Here is a 19,959-nt window from a genome sequence, read left to right as displayed (position 1 = left end):
ATGGGGAAACTGAGGCTCACAGAGTTCAGTGCTCTTCCACCAAGCTGGTATTCCTAGATGCCTGAGGGCTCTGGAAAGAGCCTGGGAATGGACAAGCATGGAGACAGTGGCTTCCGCCTGGGTCACTGCCCAGGGTGCAGGAAACGCGGGGAACACACAGTGTTTCGGAGATCCTCAGGCAGGGGCCATAAACTCCTTTCTCACTCGCTTCTTAGGAAATTGCTCACTCGCACCTAAAGTCGTGCACTGAGTTTTACCCTGTTCAGTGTGCCAGACAGGACTCGGGCGTGGAGACCATGGACGGTGTGCCTCCGATTTCCTTCCTAGCAGGCTGTGAGGGACGGCGGAACCCCACTGCTTACAGCACTCGGGGTAGTGGCAGATGACCTCATCTAAAGTGCTCAGTAGCACATAAGCTAAGCTTTACAAAATGCTCAGGACAGAGGAACTGACTCACCCATTCATTCATTCATTCATTCACTCCTTCATTCAACCAGCCCTGCTTCTGGCCTAAGCATAAGCCTAAGCATTAAGGGTCCACTGTGGGCATGGGACAGCCTCCTTCCACTAACACCACTTCTGAGAAAATACAGACACAAACCCATCATACACACGTGGATACCTATGCAGACCTAGGTTCGTGTCACACACACACACACACACACACACACACACACACATACAGGCCTGCTGAGTGGGCTCCGGAGCTCCCCCCCATGCTCTGGAACATCCCCGGTCAAACAGGCTGGCCCCGGTCAAACAGGCTGGAGACTGGAACCCACAAGGGCCACAGCTACAAAAAAGGTTCCCTACCGGAATGCAGTGGGAAAAGTGTCTCTAAACCCAGCAAAGCACTTTGTCATCGCAACTCAAGCCTGTGGTACCCCCAGCTCTGGGCTGCACAGGGCTCTGGGCTGCACAGGGCCCCCGGCTTCACTCCGTCTGCTCATCTCTCGGCTCGAGGGCCACTAGGCCTCACAGCTTCCAGGAGTCATGGCCAGCCACCTGGTCACATGGGGTCTCCATAGGGGTGCGGCTAGGACTCAGCCCCTGGCCCGGCTCAGGGGTGGCAGGGAGCAATGCAGGCTACTCTCAGTCTCCCAAACAGGCTCTGGGGATAGGAGGGGCCGGGAACTACTTCAGCCTTGGCTCTGAATCACCTTCTCGCTTGTGCAGAGCCTGGGAAGTCTGAACGCCCAGTCCTGGCTTCGCTCTGGGGGAGCAGCTCTGCCATCCTGCCCCTTGAACACAGCTTCCAGGAGCCGGAGCCAGCCCCTCTACTCAGAGGGGGCCAGGATGCACTCTCCAAGCAGGTGGGACTGTGACTCAGCACTTGTCTGAGTGCGGACAAACTGGTCTCCAGAGCAGAGCTGCACCCCCCACCCCAAGTTCTCTGATCAGAGTATACCCTGACTTGGTTGTGTAGGGGAGCAAAGCTGCTGGTTGGGGGGCCCAGTCGGATGCTGCAGGTGTGAACTCAGTCTGCCAAGACCCAGTGCTGGTTGTGGCAAGCCCCTTCCCCTTCTTCTTGACAGTCAGATTGCCAGGGGCTGGGCCCCAAGAGTCCCCTGCAGCCCCCGTGGTGTGGCGTGAGATCAGAGGAGGGGCTCCCACAGAGCGGCTCCCAGTGCTGGGGAAGGTTGGCGGTCACCCCAGGCTCCCTTTTCTGGCTGGAAGAAGTGGATGTTCAGGGGGACCTCTTGGCTGGGTGCTGCACTGGCCTGGGGAAGGGGAAATGGGGTGGCTGTGTCGCTGCATCTCTTCCCCCCAGTGCTGTCTCCCTGGGTCTCTGGGCTGCAGAGGGTGCTTCTGCCTCACCTCCGCTTCTAGGTTTCTCTCAGTGGCGTCCTGTCCTTGAATGCACACTAGTTGTTCTCATGACGGGGAGAAAGTCAGGAACCGCCTATGTCACCGTCTTGGTGATGGCACTTTTAAACAGCTCCTTAAAAGGCTCATGAGCCTTCTTACCCATCAAATGGCTCTTAGACAAGACCAGTTTAAAGATTTCCGTGTCAACAAATCAGAAACATATGCTTGGCAAAGCGTGTTTTACGATTTATCAAACCCAACGTTCGAAAAATAGGTTGGGACATCTAACAAAGCCTAATCCAGCCATGCCGCCCAGGCCCCACGTAGGGGACCCTTATCCGCCGCCCCACACACACACACCTCTGCCCTTCCCTGGGCTTTTTAGAAGAACCCATTAGATTGTAGCAGACAGACTGAATCCTTGGGCTGACCTGAGTGGTGGTTATGGTTCTCCCCTTCCTCAGGCCTGTTTCAGTTTCGGGGGCTGTGTGCCACCACCCCACGCCCACCTAACCCTGCATGCAGGAGAGCTTGGCCGCCCAGTCGGCCTGCCTGGGCTCTCTGCTGGGTGAAGTCAGGAAGGGGAAGGGGTGGCCTCGGTCATGTCCAGCAGTTCAACCTCCTCTCTCTTCTGCCAGGCAGTCCACCTCTCCCTGCTCTCTCCCTGTTTCTGTCCTAAGCCAACATTTGGAGCCTTTGTATTTCTTGGGTCCAAAAGCATTTGCAGGGCTCATAGGCAGAAGCTCCATGAGTCAGCAGCACTGCCCCCTCTCCCCCAGCCCATGCAGGAACCTCAGGTCATTGAAATTATTAGGCTGAGTGTCATGGAGGAAAGGGAAAGGAGGGCCGGCCAGAAAGTGGCCAGAGACTAGACTCTGGAGCAGGCTCTGGGATCTCGCGACAGTGGGGCTTTGTGCCCTGGCAGTGCCCAGGGAGAGTCAGAGCTTCAGAGGAAGGCTGGCGATGGGCCTCGGGCTGAGGTTCTCAGCCTGAGCAAAATATCCCAAGGTGGCCAGGAAGTAACCAAGCCCCAGACGCAGGGGATCTGAGGGACCAGGGTCTTCTCCCAGTACTCCTGCCCAGAGAGGCAGCAGAGTAAGCTAGAATGCTCATCAGAGAATCAAGGCCGACCCTGGCACGAGCCTTCCTACCTGTGTGAGCTGGAGTAAGTCATTGTGCTAATATGACCTTTGTTTTCTTGTTTTTTTTTTTTTTTTTAAGATTTTATTTATTTATTTGATAGCATGAGAGCGAGAGAGAGAGAACATGAGTAGGGGGAGAGGGAGGGTCAGGAGAAGAGGGATAAGGGGACTCCCCACGGAGCAGGGAGCCCGAAACAGGGCTCGGTCCTAGGGCCCTGAGATCACGAGCTGAGCTGAAGGCCGATGCTTCACCGAATGCGCCACCCAGATGCCCCTCTTCTCGGACCTTTAGTGAAGTCATCTGAAAAACAGAGGCAAGAACACTGCCTAACCACTCTCGTGGGGCTGACGAGGGAAGAAAACAAGGCCAAAGTGGTAAAATGATGCAGAAGTTTAAACGGATCATGTCTAAAATCCATGTTTTTTTTTTTTTTTTTCCAGCCTAAAACTGCTGCCTCTTTTTTTTTCTAGGGTCTAAAAATATTCAGAAGCTACAGGCTTCTTTCCCTCCCCACTAACCCCCCCCCCCCCCAGCCAAATTACAGGCGTTTGTGTTTACTCCGGGCATATTTGTAACCCATCACCTCTTCTAGCCCACTATTATCACCGGGCGGCCTTCTGTCTTCCCAGCAGAGCCCTGGCATCGTGGCGATGGGCAGGAGGAAAGCAGGGGAACAAAGTGGGACAAGGAAGTAAGGGGAAAACCCTCAGATTAGCAGCCAAAAACCCTAAAAGCACAGAATCACAGAACACCCGTTGCTGTTCTGCACCAGCTCTGAGAGAAGAGAGAAGCAGACGCTTTCCATCCAAAGTCTGGTCTATTTCCAGTTCGTGGGTTTCAAGCACTTGAGAGAAGTGGCTCCCCATCCACCAGCTGCAGCACAGAGGTGGCATGTGGTCCAGAGAGGACATGATGAAAACACCGGCTTCTAATCCTGCCTCCTCTGGAAGTCCCTCCTGCCTTCACCATAACTGCCCCTGAGAACTGAACAAAGCCATAGGGTCATCACAAGAGCAGGGTGCCTCGGCCCATGGCAAGGACCAGGCTCCCTGACGGGCCACATGCTTTCCCTGGGCTATCGGACCCCAACCTCAGACATGGGTTTTATTTTTCCCTCCAGCAGGGGACAGGAGCCAACATCAGTGGGTTAGCCATGGCTCCCCAGCCCGCACGGGCATTATTCTTACAGCGCTGACCACAAATCCCAGAAGGTCAACATTGATATTATACCCATTTTATAGCTAAGGATACCGAGGGTGAGAGGGGAAGAGAAACTTGCTCAAGCTCGGGTACCGGGCGGTCACCATGCACCAGGCATCCTTCTACATGCTTAATCCACACGGCAACCCGCTGAGGCAGGCCACTGGCATGACCATTTCCGAAGTCTGTTTGAGGAAAAGGGGGCACAGACATTTTTCACAGTCACAGAGGCATTGGTGAAGCAAAGCCGTGGTGCGGGAGCCTTGCCAGGCTGGCTCTGGGTGTGGCTCTGGCCCCTGGCCGCCCTCCTTCCCCACCATTTTCCAAGCCTTATTCTCCAGCTTTCTTGGAGAGTCTGTGAGCCAACCAAAGTCCTTTCAAAAAGTTTCTTTTCCATTTAAATCAGCCAGGATATGTTTTCGTTGCTTGCAACACCATGAGAACACTACAGGCAGGCTTGACTTCTCACAGCCCAGGAGGCAGGGGCACTGCTCTCTCCCAGCTCACCCCCCATCTCTGGAAAACCCAGTAAGTAAAGAGCATGGTGTTGGAAGAAAGTGGGGCACCGGGGTTGAAGCAGCAGAGTCCCCTGCCCTCGGAAAACTCCAAGTGGAAAAGGAAAAAAAAACAAAAAAACAAACAACAACAATAACAACAACAAGACATGCAATGCACTTCTGGAACAAAGCAATCCTAGAACAAAGCTGAAGTCACTTAAGGAAAGAGTGAATGATAGAGGCTTCCTGGGTTGGCTTTTGAGAGGAGCATTTGGATAAGCAGGAAAGGGGAGGCAAGGATAAGAGAAATGGAGAGAAACGGGGTGCCAGGGAGGAAAGAGAAGGGTATACTGTGAAAAAGAGGGGCTCTCTTCTGGGTGCAGAGGCACATGCGGGAATAAAGGGGTAGGTTTCATGACACATATACAAACACACATGTGTAGATACAGACACACAAACAGGTGCACCTATGTAGGTATGTGTCCATGTCCAGAGGGGTGTGTGTGTGTGTGTGTGTGTGTGTGTGTGTGTGTGTGTGGATTTTACACCACTTTAGCCCAGGGAGGACATAAAACCGACTTTGGTATTATCTGAACCCACGGGCAGACCATCAATGGTCCACACACAAGAACATACTCCATGCTTTCCTCATTGAGTCAGTGCCTCTCTCTGGGCTTCAGCTAGTCTTCCCAGGAGTGTCACAGATGACACGGTGCCCCAGCTAGGTGCCAAGGCAGCCACTCGGCAAACATCTACAGAAGAGGTTTCGTGAAGAAGCTAGCAGGACCCTAAGACACATTTCTCAGGACTCTGGGGTAGGGCTCTTTGAATTCTCCTGGTCAGTGGGCCCGCTTGCCCCCAGGCCATGACCTCTGAAGCTCCAGTCTCCTGTAGCGCCCACGAGAAAGGCACCAGGAGCAGAGGCAGATGTTGACCTGGCCAAGGAGACGAAGAGCAGATCGCAGAAAACAGATTTTACTGGCTACATTCTGCTGCCTCCAGCCATTATGCCCCAAAGCACAGGGCACTGCAGCTCCCAGGCAAGTATCAGACCCTTCTCCTATGTACCCACTCTCCTAAGTACCTGCTCTCCCATGTACCTGCTCTGCTCTGTCCAAACGGCCCAGAAAGCATATCCTGTACTGGTTTCCTCTGTTGGGGCAAGATTTCTAACACGGGAACGGCACAGCCAGCCAGCGACCAAGCCTGGAGCATGTGTTCCGAGTACATGTCATCAGTAACCAGATCTGGGCTGGCGGGTCCTCTTAACATGAAATACATTTCTGCAGCTTGAAAAGAAAAAAGACTAAGGCTGGTTTGAATTAGGTGGAATGGAGACAGGAATTTTCCTGAAGTCCCTTCCTCTCTCCCTTGTGCGGCTACTCACTGCTTGGCAGAAACAGGACACAGCGCCTGGCTGACCTTGGTCCATGACCCCACAGCCTCGCTGAGGGAGCACTGAGTCTGGGTAGGGGCGGTAGGCAGGTCCCACAAGGGCTGTGGAGGTTGGCTTTATTTTTTTATTTTTTTTTTTTTAAGATTTTATTCATTCACCTGAGAGAGTGAGAGAGATCACGAGTAGGCAGAGTGGCAGGAAGACAGAGAGGGGGAAGCAGACTCCACACTGAGCAGGGAGCCCGATGTGAGGCTCAATCCCAGGACCCTGAGACCATGACCTGAGCTGAAGGCAGAGGCTTAACCCACTGAGCCATCCAGGAACCCCTGGAGGTTGGCTTTAAATATTATTACCTACTTCCATGGCTCAAGCGATCTGTTAGGATTCTGTGAGCCTCAGAGCCCTGACTCTGCAGCCCATGTGATCAATTGCAGGGCTGGTCCCTTAACGTGCTGCCACCGTTGAAAGGTACAATTATGCCTTTAAAGCTCAAGGTGCAATTAAATCTCGTTAACGGTACTAATGGCTCGAGCAACCTTGAAGCAGCTGCCACATTTTAAAAGATCAGTCTCAATTGTTTTATGTCTGAAATTGCTCTGTAAAATCTTGTGAATTTTTCATCTTCACTTGAGAATGCATTTAATGCTGTGAGGATGGCTTTCTTCCAGCCACACTGCACAGAAGGGGGTTTCCTTCCTCAGCTGACAAGCTCACCCTCAGGGACTAGAGCAAACTGTACTCGACCAGGTGGGGCTGAGCCCTCTGGGTCCTCAGGGATCTGCCCTCAGGAAGAGTCCAAAGTGAGGATTCAGCCACAGGACATGGTCCAGTCCAGAGCCCACCAGAGACGGTTCATATCGGCATTACTCTCTCAGACAGAGAGAAGGGAAGAGAGATAGATAAATACATGGCTGTCCACGTGAGTCTATGGTCAGACTCCCTCCTTGGAGCTCCCACTGCCCGCCACTGTCTGTAACTGTGGCCAGCAGGTGACACACAGGGTGTTCTACTGATCTCTTTACCTACCTGTTCCCCCAAATAAACTGTGGCCCTCTTGAGGGAGGGGCTGTGCCTAGTTCACCACAGGGTCCCCAATAACCATCAGAGATGTTCATGGATAGGATACTGTCTCCTCTAAATTTTAAGCATAGGTAATGGGTAACCCGGGAAGGGAGACATTAGGTATCCAGACACAACAGAGAAGCACAAGAGTGTTTCAGGCCATGAGCTGGGAACTCTTTAATCATTGACCAAGCTCTTGAAATGGTGACCTAGGATAATTTAGAAATGCAATGTGTATTCACAGTATTTACAGTAATAACCATGGCAGCTCAAATGCACTGAGCGCTTTCTGGGAGCAAATCTTATTGCTAAAGCTGTGCACACTTCACTCCGTAGCCTTGCAATAACCCCAGAAGGAGGTGGTATCCTTATCCCTCTCTTATAGGATGGGAAACTGAGGCTTGTAGAGACGAAGTTTCCTGGTCAGGATCCCAGAGCCAGCAAGGGGAAGAGTGGGACTCATACCCAGAGCTCTTCTCCTGACTGCTGCACTCTGGATATGACACTGAAACTAGGGGTGAAACTAAGCTCCCCATGATGTCTTTGAAACCTTGAGAGACAACAGGGTGGCATTTTGCGTTGAAGATGCCATGGCTTTCTGATTTATTTTGGGGAGGATGGGTCTTTGCTGGCCAGGTCTGACAAAGCAGAGCAAAGTCCTACTCTTTGACGGTGGGGATAATGAGGGCAACATCCTTCACTTGAACGCAACATTCCCAACAACTCGTGAGGTGTGGCCCTCACAATCACCCCATGCAGTGGACACAATTATTATCCACATCCTAGGTATGTGGAAACAGAGTTCTAAAGAGACAAGGGGGTGCACGAAAGGCACAGCCAGTGAGAGATGAAATACGGGACCAACCAGAGACAGTCTGAGGCCAGAGCCCCCATCACCAGCCATTATAATCCCAGCTCGCACAGGCAGATGAGAATTTGGGGGAAAGAACTGAGGGTCTATGAGAAGGCTGGATTTGAGTGGGTTCTCCATTCAAGTCTGAAACAGGGGGCCCCACGGAGGTCCATCCTGCTTTGTACTCCAAGAAAAGACCACAGCTGATTCTGTTGCAACCCTGGGAGCTCCCAAACCCATAAAAGCATGATAAGGAATGGAAGAGAAGAGAACAAGACTATGGCAGGGGTCATAAACTACACAGCCTGTGGGTCAAATCCAGCCATCTGTTTTGGTAGATAAAAAAGTGGCCTGGCACACAGCCGAAGCCACTGATTGATGCAGTGTCTAAGGCTGCCTTTGTGCCAGAAGAGCAGAGCTGAGAAGCTACAACAGAGACACTGTGGCCCGCATAGCCTAAGTTAGTTAGTAGCTGGCCCTTCACAGAAAAGGCTTGCCAGCCCCTGGATTACATGTTAGATGGCTTGATGCGAACACCAGCTGCCACAACAGCAAGCCGTCTCCAGGCAGAACAGGCGCACCTCACCAATCCCGCTGATGCTGACACACCCAGCTCGCAACGGTATTTTTCAAAAAACACACTACCCCAAACCAGCCGGAGCCATCCCTCGCACCCCCTGCTCGCCACCCTCTACAAGGAGCGCCAGCAGTGAGTCTTACCTTTGTTGTACATGTTCGTGGGCACTTGGACGTCACTCAGACTGATGTTCACAGGCAAATTATTAAAATGGTCATTTGGGGCTAAGATGAATTCCTTCCCCAGCTCCAAAAAATTCCCATCTTTGTCCCTTTCGTTTATCAGCACAGCATTGAAGTATTCATACTGAAAGAGAAAGTCAAAAAGCATTACTTGTGGCTTAGGGCCGGAGGCTGCGAACTCAGACAGACCTGGGCACAGGCTGCGGGGCGTCCCCTACAGGCGTGGACCCTGCCTTAGTCGCACCATCTCCTTTAGTCTTCCCTGTCATCTGTGGCTGCTCCTGCACAGGCGTGATAGCACCAGATAAATATTTCTCCATGTCATTAAATATTCTTCAAAACCTTATTGTAAGGAGCCGCACAGGACTTCTTTTTATAACTAGAGACAACTGCCCTAAGGATATTTTAATTCTTTCAATTTTGAAGACAAACCCTGCCCTTAAGTTGAAGGAGACTATGAAGTCAACAAAAAAATAACAAGTAAATCTGTAATATGTCTTATAACCATACTCGTTAGGGAATAGCAAAGCCGGGGCAGGCAGGGAGAACAGCAGCGGAAGGGCTGTGTTTACATACGGTGCTCAGCAAAGGTCTCAGTGCTGTGGGGACACTCGGGCAGAGACTGAAGGACAGAACGAACAAGCTACGTGGGCATCTGGGGAGCAGCACCCCAGGCAGAGGAGACAACACAGGCCATGGGCCTCGCACGGGAGTGTGCCGGCACATGGCACAAATGGTTGTTTCATCATCAACCTCATCACGGTCATGATCATCATCTAACATACACAGAAGGCTGACTTTGTGACAGACATTATTCTAAGTGTTTTGTTTATTTATCTGGGTGGGGAGGAGCTGAGGATGAGAGAGGTCCCTAAGCAGGTTCCAGGCTCAGCACAGAGCCCAACGCAGCGCTTGATCCCATAACCCTGAGATCATGACCTGAGTGGAAATCAAGAGTCAGAGGCTTAGTTGACTGAGTCACTCAGGCTCCCCCAAAGTGCTTTTCATGTGCTTCATTTCTCCTAACAATTCTATGAGGTAGGTTTTATGAGGAGTCCCACTTCAGCAATGAAGAAACGGAGGTAGAAAGAACAGAGGGACATTGTGAAAGACTACACAGATGATGAGCAGAGCCAGAATTCAAACACAGGCCGTCTACTTCCAGAGTCTGTGTGCTTATCTACTGAGCAGTATTCCAAGATGGCAAGTGTATTGGATTTAGCAGACTGAGAATTTAAAAGAACTATGACTAATATGCTAAGGGCATGAATAGAAAAAGTACAAAACAGGTAAGAACAGATGGGTAAGAAACAGAGAGATGGATAGTCTAAGAAAGAATCAAAAGGAAATGCAAGAAATCAAAAACACTATAACAGAAATGAGGAATGCCTTTGATGGCTCATCAGCAGACTGGACATGGCCAAGAACATAATGAGTGAGCTTGGAGATATGTCAAAAGACACTTTCTAATTTGAAAAGCAAGGAAAAAAAAAAAAGAGGGAACAGAACATTCAAGAACTGTGGTACGATTACAAAAAGTGTAACAGATATGTAATGGGATTACCAGAAGGAGAAGAAAGAGAGAAAGGAAGAGAAGAAATATCTGAAGTGATAATGGCTAAGAATTTTCCAAAATTAATGACGCACGCCAAATCACAGATCCAAAAAGCTCAAAGACCACAAAGTACATGAATATAAAGGAATGTACACCTCGGCATATAATACCAAACTGAAAAAACAACAACAACAACAAAGAACAAAAAAAAAATCTTTAAAAAGTCAGAAATGGGGGGGTCTTAGAAGAACAAGGATAAGGATTATATCGGCTTTCTCTTCAGAAACTAGGCAAGCAAGGAGACAGTGGAGTAATACTTAGTGTTCAGAGAAAAGGCCCACCAACCTAGAACTCTGTATCCAGCAAAATTGTCTTTCAAAATTGAAAGAGACTAAATGCCTTTTCATATAAACAAAATTTGAAGAAATTTTTTGGGACTAGACTTGCCTTGCAAAAAATATTAAAAGTCCTTTAAGAAAATGAAAATGTTATGGGTCAGAAACTCTGATCTACATAAAGAAGACTGTTACAGCAGGAATAAATGAAAGTAAAATAAAATAATCATTTTCTTATTCTTTTTTTTTATTAGTTTCAGAAGTAGAATTTAATGATTCATCCACTGCATACAACAAAAAGACCGAGATTATACCATGCATATTTTCAGACCACAGTGCTTTACAACACAAACTCAATCACAAGAGGAAAGTTGGAAAGAACTCAAATACAGGAAGCTAGGGAGCATCCTACTAAAGAATGAATGGGTCAACCAGGAAATTAAAGAAGAATTGAAAAAAATTCATGGAAAAAAATGAAAATGAAAATACAAGTGTTCAAAACCTTTGGGATGAAGCAAAGGCAGATCTATGAGGGAAGTATATAGCAATACAGGCCTTTCTCAAGAAACTACAAGTCTTAGGGGTACCTGGATGGCTCAGTGGGTTAAGCCTCTGCCTTTGGCTCAGGTCATGGTCTCAGGGTCCTGGGATCAATACCTACATCAGGCTCTCTGCTCGGCAGGACGCCTGCTTCCCCCTCTCTCTCTGCCTGCCTCTGCCTGCTTGTGATCTCTGTCTCTCTGTCAAATAAATGAATAAAATCTTCTAAAAAAAATAAAAAATAAAAAGAAACTACAAGTCTTAAATATACAATCTAACCTTACACCTAAAGAAGCTGGAAAAAGAATAGCACATAAACTTAAATTCAGCAGAAGAGAAATAATAAAGATAAGAGCAGAAATCAATGATTTAGAAATCATTTTATTCCTAACTGACCTAACAGATAAGTTCATTCAAAATAACAATACAAATTTCTGGGTAATTATACTTTATGAATAAGTGAAAGGAATTACAGCAGTGTTGGAACAAGAGTAGGGAACTGGGAATACTGTTAAAAGCTACCTACAGTACCCATGAAGTGGTACAAGACTATTTGAAATTGGACTTGAATTAGTTGTAAAGGTATATTGCAAACTATGAGGTAACCACTAAAATAATATTCAAAGGAAGTATAATTCACATGCTTTAAGCAAGAAGAAAAAAATAAATCCAGAAAAGGCAAAAAATATTTAATTAATATTAACTAATAATAATCTATAATAAAACGTAATTTTATATAGTATTAATTAATAATAATTAATAATAATAAAATCCAGAAAAGACATATATAAAAATATATGTTATATATAATAATATATGATTAATATTAATTAATAATAATTAATTAAATCCAGAAAAGGCAAAGAAAGAGTAGAAGACAGGCAGGAAGGAAGGAGGGAGGAAGAGAGACAAGATCAACAAATAAAAAACATGTTCAAATATGGTAATATTAATCCAGCTATATTGATAATCACTTTAAATGTGAATGGTCTAAATACACTAATTAAAAAGCAAAAACTAAAAGTAGATGAAAAAACAAGACCCTACTGTAGGTTTTCTATAAAAAACCTCACTGTATATATATAAAGAACAGATAGATTAGAAGTAAAGAGACAGAGAAAGATATACCATTGCAACACTAATCAAAAGAAAGAGTAGACATTTAGGGGCACCTGGGTGGCTCAGCAGGTTAAAGCCTCTGCCTTCGGCCCAGGTCGTGATCCCAGGGTCCTGGGATCGAGCTCCGCATTGGGATCTCTGCTCAGTGCAGAGCCTGCTTCTCTCTCTCTCTCTCTCTGCCTACTTATGTTCTCTGTCAAATAAATAAATAAAATCTTAAAAAAAAAAAGAGTAGACATTTAATTTCAGACCAAGCAGACTTCAAAGTAAGGCAATTTATTAGGGAAAAAGATGACAGGCATTACATAATGATAAAAGGGTCAATTCTCCAGGAAGACATAATAATTCGTAACATGTATACACTAACAACAGAGTCTTAAAATATGTGAGGTAAAAACTGATAGAACTACAAGGAGAAATAAATGAATTCAATATTATATTTGAATACTTCAATAGCCCTCTATCACTAACTGACAAATCCAGCAAGCAGAAAATTAGTAAAAATATAGTTAAACTGAATAACCCCATCAATGAGATCTAATTGACATATATAGAATACTTCATCCAACAATAGGAATATACATTCTTCTTAAGCTCTTATGGAACAATCACCAAGACAGATCACATTCTGGGCCATAAAGCACACCTTAACAAATTAAAAAGAATAGGAATCATACAGTTTCTGCTTCTATATTATACTGGAATTAAACCAGGCATCAATAACAAAAGGATAGCTGGACAAATCCCAAAATATTTAGAGAGCAAAGAACATACTTCTAAATAACACATAGGTCAAAAAAGAAGTCTTGAGAAATTATAAACTAAAAGTTAAAATATAAGTTACTAAATTTGTGAGACATAGCAAAAGCAGAACTTAGAAGAAAATTTATACATTGAACAAATGTTCCTAATAAAGGAAAATAATTAATCATCTAAGTTTATACTTTAGGAAGCTAAAAAAAGAAGAGCAAATTAAATCCAAAATAACCAGAAGAAAAAATCAAACTGTTTTATTTGCAGAGCAGAAGTCAACGAAATTGAAAACAGGAAATCAATAGAGAAAAATGAATGAAACCAAAGTTGGTTGTTTGAAAAGATTCCTTACAGTGAAAATAGTTAAGCAAATCAGCCAAGAGACCACATGGGATAAAGTCCCCAGGAATCCAGATTCAGATTTCCAAGAGTTATCTTCTGGGGCAATCACATAAGATGCCCTAATTCTTCCAGCAATTAACTGTGACAACACATTTGCAATGCTGCCCACCAGGAGGCTTGATAAAGACACAGTGCTAAGGACATTTACTCGGGGGTGGTCATGGGACAACACTATCTACCAACATGACCTCATTGAATTTATAGAATTCTACACCTAACAACTGAAGAGCACACATTCTTTTCCAGATTACACACTAGGCCACCAAACAAGTCTCAGTTTAAAATAGCTAAAACCCACATAGTATGTTCTCTGATAACAATGGGCTCATTTTAGAGGTCATTATATGATAATGACATGAAAAATACCAATGATATCTAAGAAAAGATGATATCTAGAAAAACCCCAAAGATTTGGAAATTAAATAGCACACTGCTTCATAATACATGAGTCAAGGAAGAAAATGACATGAGAAATTGGAAAATATTGTGAAATGAATGGTAATGAAAAAAAAAAAAACCAATATTTGCCAGATGTAGCAGTTTAGAGAAATGCAGAGTTTAGAGAAAAATTTACAAATTTAAAGTCTTATAATAGAAAAGTAGAAAGCTTTAAGATGAATAGTCTAAGTTATTCCTGTAAAAAGACAGAAAAAGAGGAAATGAAACTCAATGTTAAAAGAATGAAATAATAGAGATAAAAGCAGAAATGATAAAAATAGAAAAAAAATGGGAAAAAAATCAAAGATATCAAAATTTGGTTCATTAAAAGGATTAATGAAATTTTAAAACCCTAGCTAGATTGATGAAGAAAAATGTCATAAAGTACAAAATACTAGTACCAGGAATAAAAGAAGAAACAACATTACAGATCCTAGAGATAATGAAAGGATAAGGAAATATTACAAACAACTTAATGCTAATATTTGATAACTTAAATGCTAATTCCTTGAAACATATAAACTACCAAAATGGACACAAGAAGAAATATAAAATATGGCTGGATTTATATAAACAGACAAAATTGAGTTCACAATTACTAGCCATGCTAAAATAAACAGCTCTAGGCTCAGATGCCTTACATGATGAATTCTATCAAATGTATAAGGAAAAGAAAAAAGAACTATCTATAGCAACTATTTCTCAACTTATTTAATGAGGGTAGCATAACTCTGAATCCAAATCAGACATGAACATTTAAAAAGAATATATTACAGGGGCAAGTGGGTGGCTCAGTCAGTTAAGTGTCTACCTTCAACTCAGGTCATGATCCCAGGGTCCTGGGATCGAGCCCCACATTGGGCTCTCTGCTCAGCAGGAAGCCCGTTTCTCCCTTTCTTTCTGCCCTTGCCCTTCACTTGTGCTCTCTCTCACTCTCTCTCTCTCTCTCTTCCTCATATTAATAAATTAAATCTTTAAAAATACAGATGTTATACACCAATATCTTACATTAACCTAGAGGGAAAAATGCTAATACAATTCTGAATCAAATCCAACTATAATTAAAAGGATAATACATCATGACTAAGCAATACTTATACTAGGAATTCAAGGTTGGTTTATCTGAAAAAATCAATCAACACAGTTCACCACATTAAAAGAATGAAGAAGAAAAAAATCACATTACCAAATCAATGCAGAAAAAACTTTTGAAAGAATTCAATTTCTGCTCATCATAAAAATTTATAGGAAATTTGACATAGCATAAAATGTCCTCAGTCTAAAAAGAACACCTTACCAAAAAAACCTATAACTGATATTATATTTCTTAGGAAACACTGAAAATTTTCCCCCTGGATCAAGAACAAGGCAAGGATGGGTTACCATTTCTATGCAACATTGTACTGGTGGTCCCAGTAATTAGAGTAAGACGAATGAATAAATGAATGGATGGATGGATGGATGGATAGGAAAAAGCTGTCTTTATTTGCAGATAACACGACTATCTATGTTAGAAAACCCTAAGGAAACCACATAATCTATTACAACTAGTGAGTTGGGGCGCCTGGGTGGCTCAGTGGGTTAAGCCTCTGCCTTCGGCTGGGCTCATGATCCTGGGGTCCTGAGATTGAGCCCCACATTGGGCTCTCTGCTTGGCGGGGAGCCTGATTCTCCTTCTCTCTCTGCCTGCTGCTCTGTCTACTTGTGATCTCTCTCTGTTTCTCTCTCTCTCTCTGTCAAATAAATAAAATCTTAAAAAAAAAAAAACCAACAACAACTAGTGAGTTTACTTTGCAAGATCACATGATATAAGATCAATATACAAAAATCAACTGTATTTTAACAGACTAACAAAGAACAATTGGAATTCTAAATTGAAAAAACAGATAACAATAGTATAAAAAACATGAAATCCTTAAGTATAAATTTTTAAAATTATGTGTAATACCCATATACTAAAACCTACAAAGTATTGCTATGAGAAATTTAAACAGGTTTATACAGATGGTAAGAGATGCCTTATTTAAGGATTAGAGAACTTGGTATTAAAATGTTAATTCTTCCCAAATTGATCTAAAAATTCAATGAAATCCCAATCAAAATCTCAGTGGGCTTTTTCTAGGAGGTGCCAGGTTAATTATAAATTTTATACAGAAATGAAAGAGATCTAGAATATGAAAAACAATTTTGAAAAAGGAAAAAATCATCCAAGGAGTCACATTTCCTGATTTTAAGTCTTACTATACATGTAATTCATCAAAAACAGTGTGGTATTGGCATTAGAATAGACATATTCTATTGTATATTGCATATTCTATGCAGCATAGAGAATCCAGAAATTAAGCCATACACACAGACTTAACTGAGTTTCAATGAAGGTACCTACATAATTGAATGGGGAAAATATTTTCAACGAATTGTGCTGGGACAAATGACTAAGCATATAAAAACAACATCCTCACACCTAATTCACAACACATACATAGTAATTCAAGATGGATGACAGAGTTTGATGTAATACTTCTCAAAAAAAAAAAAAAAACCTGTAATACTTCTCAAAAAAAAAAAGATAAATTTCTTTGTAGTCTTCAGGTAGGAAATGACTTCTTAGGACATACAAAGCACTTAAACAATTTTAAAAATCGATAATTTAGACTTTAAATTTTTCAAAAATCTTAATCATTAAATTCACTATTATTAAAAGAAATAGAAAAACCATTATTGAGGAAAAACAATTCATAATACACATCTGACCAATGACTTATGCCCAGAATATGTAAAGAATTCCTTTAACTCCAAAACATCAGTGAAAATATAAGGCAGCTGGGGCACCTAGGTGGCTCAATTAGTTAAGTGTCCAACTCTTGATTTGTGTGCAGGCTGTGATCTCAGGGTTGTGAGATCAAGCCTTGTGTCGGGCTCCGTGGGGAGCATGGAGCCTGCTTAAGATTCTCTCTCTCCCCACCTCCAGCTGCCCCTCCACTCCTCTCTCTCTCCCCCTCTCTAAAAAAAAGAAAAAGAAAATATAAGGCAAAAGATTTGAACACCTTCCAAAGAAAGTGTATGAATGACTAATATGCAAGCCAAAGAGGGTTCAACGAGATTAGTCATCAGGGAAACTCAAACTAAAAGTCCAACCAGATGCAATTTTACATTCACTAGCATAGCTAACATTAAAATTTCTGAAAATACTAAATGTTGGCAAGAATGCAGAGTAAGCAGAAATCCTATACATTATTCATGGAAATATAAAAAACTTTGGAAAACCATTTTACCAGTTCTTTTATCTACCCTATGATTCAATAATTCCACCCCTAGGTATCTATCCAATGGAAATATAGCCACAAAAATGTCGTGTGAATGTTCACGGAAGCCCCATTTACAATAGCCAAAAACTAGAAGTCCACTGTCCATCGACAGATGAAAGGATAAATAAATCTGTGATATATTCATATAGTGGATTATTACTAGGGAACAAACTATAGATACACTCAAAATATGGTTGGTTTTAACAAACATCTTGAGTGAAACAAGCCAGAAACAAAAAATGAACATATGTGCAATCCCATTTATATGAAGTTCTAAACAGGCAAAATTATTATTCAATAGTGAGAGCCATCATGGTTTGCTTCTCTAAGGGGAGGGAGTTTCCACTTCAAAGAGACATGATAGAACATTCTGGGTTGCTGGAAATGTTCTATATCTTGATGAGGTATGAATTACTCAGGTATATTCATTTGTCAGTGCTCACTGAATTATTTGCTAAAGAGCTCTGAATTTTACTACATAGAAATTTATGTTTCAATAAAAAAATTAAGTCATAAAAGATTTTTTAAATTTTTATTTATTTTTTTAAATTTCTTTTCAGTGCTCCAGAATTCATTGTTTAGGCACCACACCCAGTGCTCCATGCAATATGTGCCCTCCATAATACCCACCACCAGCCTCACCCAACCTCCCACCTCCCTTCCCTCCAAAACCCTCAGTTTATTTCTCAGAGTCTACAGCCTCTCATGCTTCATCTCCCCCTCCAATTTCCCCCAACTCCCTTCTCTTCTCCATCTCCCCATGTCCTCTGTGTTATTCCTTATGCTCCACAAATAAGCAAAGCCATATGATAACTGACTCTCTCTGCTTGACTTATTTCACTCAGCATCTCTTCTAGTCCCATCCATGTTGCTACAAAAGTTAGGTATTCATCCTTTCTGATGGAAGCATAATACTCCATTGTATATATATGGACCATATCTTCTTTATCCATTTGTCCGTTAAAGAGCATCTTGGTTCTTTCCACAGTTTGGCGACTGTGGCCACTGCTGCTATGAACATTGGGATACATACGGCCCTTCTTTTCATTACAACTGTATCTTTAGGGTAAATACCCAATAGTGCAATTGCAGGGTCATAGGGAAGCTCTATTTTTAATTTCTTAAGGAATCTCCACACTGTTTTCCAAAGTGGCTGCACCAATTTGCATTCCCACCAACAGTGTAAGAGGGCTCCCCTTTCTCCACATCCTCTCCAACACATATTGTTTACTGTCTTGTTAAATTTGGCCATTCTAACTGGTGTAAGGCTATGTGTAGAATGAAACTCGGCCATTCTCTTACACCATACACAAAGATAAACTCGAAATGGATAAAAGACCTCAACATGAGGCAGGAATCCATCAGAATCCTATAGAACATAGGCAGTAACCTCTTCGACATCGGTCACAGCAACTTCTTTCAAGATATGTCTCCAAAGGGAAAGGAAACAAAAGCGAAAATGAACTTTTGGGACTTCATCAAGATCAAAAGCTTCTGCATAGCCAAGGAAACAGTCAACAAAGCAAAGAGGCAACCCATGGAATGGGAGAAGATATTTGCAAATGACAGCACAGACTAAGGGCTGATCTCCAAGATCTATAAAGAACTCCTCAAACTCAACACACAGAAAACAGATAATCACGTCACAAAAGATTTTAAGTTTTTTAAATTATTAAATCAAAAACTTGAGAGAAACAAAACTCGGTTTAATATATTCCACCCACAACTATTTTTTGAAAAATTATTTACTACGATATGACACCCCAAAACAAAAGAAATCAGCCCTTTCTGCTGAAGCATGAACCAAAACAACACCCGACTAGGCAGAAACACCTTGACCAGCCCATGAACCGGCCAAGTAGGGGAAGGCCCCTTCTTCTCAAGGGCTCTGCTTTGTAGGAAACATGTCATTGGGGAACCCTCGCACAGCTCCATGTTAACTGAAGTCTCAACTTTCCACAGACCCAAGTGCTTCACATAATATTACGATGCTTATAAAAATGCAAGCCTCTAATGCCATTCTTTCATTATAACTGAATGCTAAATTAACACACAAAGCCTCAGCCAGCTTGGTGAAGGCCAATACAATCACGGTTCACCTACGGGCTCTCTGGAGGCAGCTTCTAAACTGCCATTTAATGGAATAATCCTCACAGACCAGAATGCAAATGAAGGAAGGATGAAATACAGGCAGGATTCTGCTTATCATTCACCACGGATGACTGGGAGTTCTGTGCCTCCTCCCCAAATCCATTTGTCCATTCTGTATTGATTGTGAAAAGGCTGACTCAGTGCAAACAAGAAGAATCGTTTCTTGGTCCTTGGAATTCATTGCTATAATTACGGGGCTCAGTGGCTTTGTCTATATGATCAAGGAAAAGATATATTACTCCATCTCAGTATTTCTGAATCCCTGTCACCCAAGGGGTCAGAGTAAATTAATTCTTTTGTGAGTAAATCCAATAACGTACTAAGTGTGATGGGGCACACAGGACACTAAACCAGGGGACAAAATGTGGCAAATATATACCAGAGGCAAAATGGCGGGTGCACTGTTGCCCAGCACCTAGCATGCACCAGCTCAGAATGCAGTGGTCCACTGAGTAAGTGTCTAAAAGTGAGTCAGTAAGACAGGGATAGGCGTAGGCATACGTTTCTCTGTAAAGGGTCAGAGAGTAAATATTTTAGGCTTTGGGACCTCTGGAGTCTTTACTGCATCTCCTCAACCCTGCTGTTGTAACTGGACAGCTGCCACAGACAATACATAAAAGAATGAGTCTGGCTGTGCTT

General features: G+C 43.4%; 1 protein-coding gene across 3 annotated transcripts in view; it reads right to left on the bottom strand.

Annotated features, from left to right (window-relative positions):
* CACNA2D3 (calcium voltage-gated channel auxiliary subunit alpha2delta 3) overlaps positions 1–19,959 on the bottom strand; it is an 854,557-nt gene that overhangs the window by 516,685 nt on the left and 317,913 nt on the right. For all 3 annotated transcript variants that reach the window (XM_032322613.1, XM_032322603.1, XM_032322620.1), the window contains exon 5: positions 8,681–8,843. In XM_032322613.1, coding sequence (XP_032178504.1) covers positions 8,681–8,843 — 163 coding nt within the window. The remainder of the gene's footprint in view (positions 1–8,680; positions 8,844–19,959) is intronic.

The sequence above is a fragment of the Mustela erminea genome, chromosome 1, assembly GCF_009829155.1.
Source record: "Mustela erminea isolate mMusErm1 chromosome 1, mMusErm1.Pri, whole genome shotgun sequence".
NCBI classification, from domain to species: domain Eukaryota; kingdom Metazoa; phylum Chordata; class Mammalia; order Carnivora; family Mustelidae; genus Mustela; species Mustela erminea.
The sequence above is the reverse complement of the archived record's forward strand: the minus strand, read 5'-3'. Positions and strand labels throughout refer to the sequence as shown.